Consider the following 9,125-nt stretch of genomic DNA (forward strand, 5'->3'; position numbering starts at 1 on the left):
AAAAGGGTGGAGGAGGGGAGGGGGGTGCGAGGGGACAGGTGAGGGCTAGCGGGCGAGGGGCCCCGGCGCTGACCCAAGGTGGGACTCGGGGGCTGGCCGGCCCTGGCAGGGGGGCGCGAGGCGGGGTGGAGAGGTTGCGGGGAAGGACGGGTCGGGAGCCTGGGGCTCGGCACCTGGGGACTGAGACGGGGCGTGGCGGGGCCGGGGAGGCGGACGGCGGCCCGGGGGTGCGGCGAGCGGGGGCGGGGCCGGCGGAGGCTGCGCGCGCGCGCGCCGCCGCCGTGGCTGCGGGTCCCTGACTCCTCGACCTTACCCTCCCGCAGTCAACGCCGCGCCTGGCGCGGGGTGGGGAACATGGGCGCCTCGGCCTCCAGGGGTCGGCCCGCCCGGGTCCCCGCGCCGGAGCCCGAACCCGAGGAGGCGCTGGACCTGAGCCAACTGCCGCCCGAGCTGCTCCTGGTGGTGCTGAGCCACGTGCCCCCACGCACGCTGCTGGGGTGCTGCCGCCGGGTGTGTCGGGGCTGGCGCGCCCTGGTGGACGGCCAGGCCCTGTGGCTGCTCATCCTGGCCCGGGACCACGGCGCCCTGCTGCCGCTCGCCCGCAGCTGCCTGCCCCCCGCCCGCGACGGCCGGCCCTGCCTCCTGGGCCGCTTCTGCGAGCGCCGACCGATCGGACGCAACCTCATCCGCAATCCCTGCGGCCAGGGTGGGGAACGCAGGCTGGGCGGAGGGTGGGGGCGGTCTACCTCCGGGGAGCCGGTGGGAGGGGCCGGGGGCGGAGCCTCATCGGAGCCGGTGGGAGGCGGCGGCCGGCTGGTGGGCGGGCGAGGAACTTGGGCGCAAGCCTTTTTTATTTAACAGAAGGCCTCCGGAAATGGATGGTGCAGCACGGTGGGGACGGCTGGGTGGTGGAGGTAAACAGGTCAACGGTGCCTGGGGCCCCCTCGCAGACCTGCTTCGTGTCTTCCTTCAGGTGAATGCCCCTACCCCGCAAGGGCCAGGGCCGTTGTGAGCAAGACCTGCCTGTTCTAGTGACCTTTCTCCCTCTTTAATAGCTGGTGTCGGAAGAAGCAGGTCTTGGACCTGGAGGAGGAAGGCTTATGGCCAGAGCTGCTAGATAGTGGCAAGATTGAGATTTGTGTCTCCGACTGGTGAGTATGATGATAAAGACAGCCCTTTGCTCAGCTCTGACCACCTGCGCCGCGCCGTGACCATTGCATGGGTGACTTCATTTAGGCCTTCTGTAGCAAACCCTGACAGATAAAGTGAAGATCAGGGAGGCGAATGACTTAACCCCTCCCCTCCTCCACCCCTCTCCCGGGGAACTGGATTGCAAGATGCCAGATTGGAATCCAAGTACAGAGGACTTGGCCCAGACCAGTCTGGTCTGTGAATGAGATGCTCCTTGCCATAGGAGGAGGCACTGGAGGATAGTTAGCTAAGTGTACATTCTGGAGCCAGACTTTCCAAGTCCAGATCGTGGCTCTGCAACTTTCTGGCTTTGGGTGAGTCACAGCGTGCCTCAGTTTCCCCATCTTTACAAGGTAGGGTTACATGTCAGGTACATAGCCAGCGCTTTATAAGCGTGAACCGTTTTAGCGTTTTGTGTGTTGAGCCTTGATCCTGTGAGAATGTGTATTTCACGACCTCAGAGCTTTACGAGAGTTTCAGGAGCATTTGAGAGGTTCCGAAAGAGGAGGCGATTTGCCCTGGTGGCACAGCTAGGGCTCGGTGAGACCTGGCATGAGGCTCAGACCCCTCTGACTCCAGAGCTCATCGTGCTCTGTAGTGATGGTCTTGAAACTGGAGTACCTGAAGACTTTTCAAGGGATACATGACCCAGATAATTTTTAAGGGAGGCAGTTCCAGATCTGCTACAGCTGTGTTCCCTGTTCTAAAATTATCAGCTACACATCACATCTTGGAGGGGAGCAATCATATGGTTGTCCTTTCCTGGCCCTTTCTCACAGTCCACCAGTTTTTACAGAAAAACCAAGCCCCTCACTAGGGTGTGTGGTCCCCCCGGATGTAAAGACTTCTGGAGAGTCAGGCAGAGTGACCGCTTGAAATTTCAGCCTTACCTAATTCGCTTTTAATTAAAGGCACCGTAACTCCCCCCGCCCTGCAAATCCATCTCATTGGGGGGGTGGGGGGGTGGGATTTACAATAAAATTGGTTTTTAATGTAATCGTTAGTTCTCAAACTTTTGTAGCCTGTGTGCTGTTCTGGTCAACCGTGTGCCATTTGATTGTAATAATCAGCGGGTCCCAAATTTTGCTCTGCATTGCGCAGGAGCATTGAAAACTCCCAGCGCCCAGGTCACCCTCCATACCAATGAAATCAGAGTGTCTAGGGGTGAGAGCCAGGTATCGGGATCTGTGAGAAGTTTCGAGCTGACTGTAAAATTAGAGGGTTGCAACCCCCAGGACCATCCTTACTTCTGACGCCCGCTGCAGGTCTGGGGAATTCCCAAAACCACCCTCAGGTTCAGTAATTCACAGGAAAGACTCCTAGAACTCACCAAACTATTATGTAATTACAGTTTATTACAAGGAAAACCTAACCGGCATCATCCACGGGAAATACCAAACCCAGACCTTCTATTGTTCCCTGGTCACGGAGTCAGGATGCATTACTGTCCTGTACATCCATGTGACTGTGTACATGGAACCTTGCCGACCTGGGACGTGCGCCTAAGCACCAGAATTTCTGTCGGTCCTTCATCATGTGGTTCGTCTCAGCCTCCTGGTCAACTGATGTTGCCTGACGTGTCCTAAGCCACGTTGTTGGGTCTTTCTGGAGTGGCTAGCTGCCACGGTGGGACTGTTGTGGATGCGGCCAGCCGGCGCTGGAATCATGTTGGTAGGGTATCCACCATGACCCAAGGTCCCCAGGCAGACAGAGATAACTCCCGGCAGCCATAATATTCCAAAGGTCCAGAGATGACCTCCCAGAAGCTGAGAGCAGAGGCCATCCGTACCTTGGGACAAGGCTAAATTCTTTTCTATGCAATATCTTTTCAACAATTCCAGATGATTCCAATCCACAGCAAAGGCCGGGAACCACTACTGGGTAATAATTCAGTCCCAGAGGAAAAATGTGAACGCTTAGAGCTTTATGGTCACAGGAAAAAAAATTTTAATTTCTTTTTCTTCTTCCTTTTTTTCTTTTTTGTTTTTTGTTTGTTTTGTTTCGAGAGAAAAAGAGCAAGTCCAAGTAGGAGAGAGGCAGAGGGAGACGCAGAACCTTAAGCAGGCTTCACACCCAGCACGAAGCTGGGCACGGGGCTCGATCTCACAACCGTGAGATCCTGACCTGAGCCAAAACCAAGAGTCGGATGCTTAACCGACTGAGCCACCCAGGTGCCCCTCCCCCCCCCCATCAATTTCTATTCACATATACATTTTGGTCTGCGGTTGGCATAGAGCAGTGCGAAAGGGCAACCAAAAAGTCAGGAGAAAATAAAAACGTCACCATCACATGAGGACAAAATTGTGTGGCCGATGGAGAGCGGACGTCTCATTTTAAGAACAATGTGAAGTCTCTGAAGGAAGAAACTTATGTGTATTTTTTTCAGTTTTTTGAATGTTTATTTTTGAGAAAAAGGCGGGGGGGTGGGGCAGAGAGAGGGAGACACAGAATCCGACTCAGGCTCCAGGCTCTGAGCTGTCGGCACAGAGCCCGACGCGGGATTGGAGCCCACGAGCTGCGAGATCACGCCCAGCCGACTGAGCCACCCAGGCGCCCCTTATTTGTGTATTTTTGTAGTCCGTTACCCCTAAGTTGTAAACTTTGACTTCTAGCATCAAAAGGGTACAGATTTTATTTTATTTAAGCGTACACATTTTAGATGTGCAGCTCAGTGAGTTATCACACTGATAACATCCGTGTTACCAGCCCCTTTCCCATCACTACACACCCGAGAGTAGTTGCCGTCCTGAATTCTGTTAGAATAGGTAAGTTTTGTCCATTTTTGTACTCGAGACAGAGAGAGTCCTATGGCATATAATTTGTATCTGGCTTCATCTTTTTTTTTTTTGTTTTTTTTTGTTTATTTTTGAGAGAGAGCACAAGTCGGGTAGGGGCAGAGAGAGGGGGAGACACAGGATCCAAAGCAGGCTCTGGGCTAAACGCAGAGAGCCCGATGCGGGGCTCGAACTCATGAACTGTGAGATCATGACCTGAGCCGAAGTCAGACACTTAACTGACTGAGCCACCCAGGCACCCCTCCCCTGGTCGTTTTAAATGACTGACATGAAAATTATCTTTTAAAATATCAACATGCAGGGGCGCCTGGATGGCTCAGTGGATTAAGCTGACTTCGGCTCAGGTCATGATCTCACGGTTCATGAGTTCGAGCCCCGCATCCGGCTCTGTGGTGACGGCTCAGAGCCTGGAGCCTGCAGCCTGCTTCAGATTCCGTGTCCCCCTCTCTCTCCGCCCCTTCCCTGCTCATGCTCCGTTCTTCTCTTTCAAAATCAGATAAACATTAAAAACTTTTTTTTTTAATTTTTTTTTTAACGTTTTATTTATTTTTGAGACAGAGAGAGACAGAGCATGAACGGGGGAGGGGCAGAGAGAGAGGGAGACACAGAATGGAAGCAGGCTCCAGGCTCTGAGCCATCAGCCCAGAGCCCGACGCGGGGCTCGAACTCACGGACCACGAGATCGTGACCTGAGCTGAAGTCGGACGCTCAACCGACTGAGCCACCCAGGCGCCCCAAAAACATTTTTTTTAATAAAAACGAAATGGAAAAGTAAAATGTCGGCGTATACATTGGACAGTGGTATATCTTTTGCCACCATTTAAACGTAGAAAGAGCACTTTCCATTGTCACCTTAATACTATGGGAGGAGGTGCCTCGAAGACCAGTGCTCCAGGTCACTGTTCGGAAAACGGATGTGCTTGCAGACCAGCCGGGGAACTCCGTTTAATGCAGATTCTGCTTCATGGGGTCTGCGGTGGGGCCAAGCTCCCAGGGGACGCTGGGCGTGCTACAAAATTTGTGTATGCAAATTTTGGATTTGCATACATGGGGAGACCATGGGGGGGGGGCGGGGAGGCAGGCAGACACCCAAAGAGACAAGTGGGCTAGTCCAGCCTTCAAGGCCTCCCTCCCTCCACAGGTGGGGAGCCCGACACGACAGTGGCTGTATGTACCGACTCCTTGTCCAACTTCTAGATGCCAACCAGACGGTCCTGGATAAATTCTCTGCTATGCCTGTTCCCATCCAGCAGTGGAACAACAATGTCTGCTTTCAGGTGAGTCTCTGACAGGGACACGGGGAGAGGGTGGTGGGGCCTGGGACGGTTATCTGTTGCGTAACAAATGACCCCAAAACTTAGTGGCTTTACGTCAACGGCAGTCATTTTGGTACTTCTTGTGGTTTCCTTTCTTTTATTTAATGTTTGTTTTTGAGAGAGAAAGAGAGAGCGCATGTGCAAGGGAGCGGGGAAGGGGCTGGGGGGGGAGGGCGGCGGACAGAGGATCCACGGCCTCCGCGCCCACCGCGGTGAGCTGGACGCAGGGCTCGAACTCACGAACCGTGAGATCACGACCTGAGCTGAAATCAGACGCTCAACTGACTGAGCCTCCCAGGCGCCCCATCTTCTCGTGGTTTCTGTAAGGAGGGCTCTGTTGGGTGCTTCTGGTTCCCGTGTGTGTGAACAGCGGCTGGTGGCTTCTTCGAGTCCCAGAGAGCTTTGGTGTGCGTTGTCTCTGCCAGGGCTGGTTTGGATTTCCTCGTGGCATGGCCACCTCAGGGCAGCCAGACTGCTTACTGGTGGCCCAGGATCCCTCGAGGAGGGTTCTAGAGAATCCAGGAGAAGCTGCCTTGCCTTTTCTGACCCAGCTTTGGCACTCACTTGGCGACGGTCACTTAGCATCACTTCCGCCACCCTCCGGGTTACAGACAGACCCACCCAGGCTCAAGGGGACGGGAATTAGAATGAGGAACCGTGTGATTCCATCTGCCAGAGAGCCCCACTCCCAGCTTTCGAGAAGAAGGCCGTGGCACAACGGGCTGATCTCTCCTTTACCCGCAGGTCACCCACGTGTTCTCTGACATCAAGATAGGCGTCCGCTTTGTGTCCTTCGAACATTGGGGCCAGGACACGCAGTTCTGGGCGGGTCACTATGGAGCTCGTGTGACCAACTCCAGCGTGGTCGTGCGGGCCCGTCTGTCTTAGTGGAGCGCTATCCTTGCAAAACAACCTGACCTATGCCTTCCAGAACCTGGGACCGTTGGCCAGGCCTTCTCATGAACCAAGGACATGGACCTCCTGGCATCCTGGATACTCCAGAATCCATTCGAGGGTCCTGCTGGGCCCCCTCTTCAGGTTCTGGAAACTACTAGAAGGAAGAAAGTTCCTCCATCACATCTACCTACTGCTGTTATAGGGCAGGGGGAACGACACAGGTGAGCACCCAGGAATGCTGGTCCTGGAGAGGGCTCTTCACCCTCACCCCGGAGGTCCTCTGATTCAACCCCAACCCCCCTCTACCCTTGTCTCCTCTTGTTTCTGCTTCAGGGGGTTCATTGGTCCCTTTTGGGCACCCCCCTCATCTCTGAAGTAGAATCTTGTCCTTGTGGCTGGGAAGATTCCAGCCACCTTGGGTGGCAAACTTCACCTCCTGAAGCTTCGGGGTTGGGACCAGATCTCGCAGTTGAAAGTCAACTAGCTCAAAAAACGTTTGGAGATCCTCAAGGACCCCTGGGATTGTGTGGTGTATAAAATTATTTTTTACTTTGAAACGTTTCGCGAACGTTGGGAGAATAATATATCCGCAACGGCTACCTGCCGGTCATATGTAATAAATTTATTATTTTGCCAAAAGTACCCGGGATCTTTTCGATACGAGTCTGATGTTACTGTCTTGGTTACTACTTGGTCCGAAAAAACAAACTGTCCCGGCGGAGGACGGAAAACTACAGAAGAAAACCCCAATGGAAGGTGTTTCAGTAGGAAAGAACGGAAGAGTTAGAACCGTATTATTTCCCAAGCCCCAAGGAAACCATGGATTCAGACAAAGCTTTTCAACCAGGGTCAAAAGTATTAGGCAGACAGTGGATGTAGGTACAGGAATCACACTGGCAACACAGTTGTGACTTTCTAATGTTTATTTTTGAGAGGGAGACAGACAGAGCATGCGTGGGGGAGGGGCAGAGGGAGAGGGAGACCCAGAATCCGAAGCAGGCTCCAGGCTCTTGAGTGGTCAGCGCAGAGCCCGACATGGGGCTCGAACTCGTGAACCGTGAGATCATGACCTGAGCCGAAGTCGGATGCTCAACCGACTGAGCCACCCAGGCACCCCAAGATTTTATTTTTAAATAATCTCTACACCCAGCGTGGAGCTTGAACTCATAACCCTCAGACCAAGAGTTGCGTGCTCTACTGAGTGAGCGAGCCAGGCGCCCCTAGATGTTCTGGGTGTTCTGATGTGATCCACATGAAGTGGGTCTCAGCGTATTCCACCCGGAACTGCTCGCTTGGAGGGTCAGGCCGTCAGCCCCGTCTTGCCATAGAAGGGAAACACCGGCAAAGAGGCAACCAGACGAGCCCAGAAGTGGCTTTCTTTTTTTTTTTTTTTTTTTGCCAGTTTCTTAAAAAAGGAGTTGCGACAGGTTGAAACAGACCTAAGAGTCGTGACCAGATGGAGTGTGTGGGCCTGGAGTAAAGACTGGTTTGGACAATTCAGCTCTAGAGAGTATTTTTGGGTCAGCTGGGGAAATTTGGATATGAGGAATATGAAAAACATTTACAGGAAGGAAAAGGTAGAGGCCATTGCTTAAAAAAAAAAAAAGGCAGCAATATAATTTTTTTTTAATTTAATTTATTTTTGAGAGAGAGAGAGACATGGACAGAGCGCGAGTGGGGGAGGGACAGAGAGAGAGAGAGAGATACACACACACAACCCGAAGCAGGCTCCAGGCCCCAAGCTGTCATCTCAGAGCCTGACCGTCCGACGCAGGGCTCGAACCCACAAACTGTGAGATCGTGACTTGCGCCGAAGTTGGATGCTTAACCGACTGAGCCACCCAGGCGCCCCAAGCAGCCATATAATTTAATTTAACTTTGGCACCTATATTGTATGTATACACCTACGTGTGTGTGTGTGTGTGTGTGTGTGTGCGTGTGCGCACGCGTGCGCCCCCAAGTTAAATGATACTACTTTGTGCACACACACGTGCATGCACGTATTTCTATCCTGGAGTACCTTCTGAATGTGCATGTGTATATAGGTAGGTAGCTAGGTGTATATATGCAGAAGAATAAGAATATTAACTATGGAGGCACCTGGCTGGCTCATTCAGTAGAGCGTGTGACTCTTGATCTAGGGTTGTGAGTTCAAGCCGTACGTTGGGCCCAGAGCTTACTTAAAATTAAAAAAAAAACAACAACAAAAAGCCAGTGAACTACAGGGTTACGGGGTTACTGCCGTGATGGTCTCTGGTAGTGGTGACTGTGTATTTATTTTGCTTATCTGTAGTTCTCTTTTTCTGAGTGTGTATGTGTATTAGAAGAAATACAAGAAGACATGGAAAGTGCCCTCCAATGCAGTTCCTCCCCCCCCAGAACTAATCTTTTTACTTATTTTTATTTATGTTTGTAAGTTTTTTTTAAAGGTTATTCAACTTTGAGAGAGAGAGAGAGAGAAAGTGAGAGTGGGGGAGGGGCAGAGAGAAAGGGGGAGAGAGAGATTCCAAGCAGGCTCTGCACTGTCAGCACAGAGCTTGGATCCACGGACCGTGAGATCATGACCTGAGCCGAAGTCGGATGCTTAACCGACTGAGCCACCCAGGCGCCCCTATTTAGTTACTTACTTATTTATTTAACGAGATCTTTACACCCAAGGTGGGGCTTGAACTCACAACCTGGAGATCAAGAGTCACATGCCCTATGCCAGCCTGGCGCCCCCAGAAATAACCATATTTAAAGGCATCTTTGCCGACAGCGTGTTCGCTTATTTTATTTTGTCATGGAGAATTTGAAATATAAACAGAAGCAAAGAGAAGAGTATTGTAACCTCCGTGTGTCTATCTCCCAGCAAAAGTTTTACCAGCTTATGGCCAGTCCTCCATCCACATCCCCATGGATTCTCCCCTCTTCCATGTTATTTTTT

General features: G+C 52.4%; 1 protein-coding gene across 2 annotated transcripts; it reads left to right on the forward strand.

Moving 5' to 3' along the window:
• Positions 1-262: 262 nt before the first annotated feature.
• On the forward strand, positions 263-6,841 carry FBXO27 (F-box protein 27). 2 transcript variants are annotated; one of them, XM_043598971.1, is made up of 5 exons: positions 263-706; positions 862-973; positions 1,056-1,151; positions 5,128-5,263; positions 6,047-6,841. In XM_043598971.1, the coding sequence occupies exons 1-5, from the start codon at positions 355-357 to the stop codon at positions 6,188-6,190; spliced, it is 840 nt and encodes a 279-aa protein (XP_043454906.1). In that variant the 5' UTR covers positions 263-354; the 3' UTR covers positions 6,191-6,841. The 2 variants fall into 2 exon arrangements, with proteins under 2 accessions (XP_043454906.1, XP_043454905.1); XM_043598970.1 differs by having other exon boundaries at positions 268-706; positions 6,234-6,841.
• Positions 6,842-9,125: the final 2,284 nt, after the last annotated feature.

The sequence above is a fragment of the Prionailurus bengalensis genome, chromosome E2 (genome assembly GCF_016509475.1).
Source record: "Prionailurus bengalensis isolate Pbe53 chromosome E2, Fcat_Pben_1.1_paternal_pri, whole genome shotgun sequence".
NCBI lineage: Eukaryota > Metazoa > Chordata > Mammalia > Carnivora > Felidae > Prionailurus > Prionailurus bengalensis.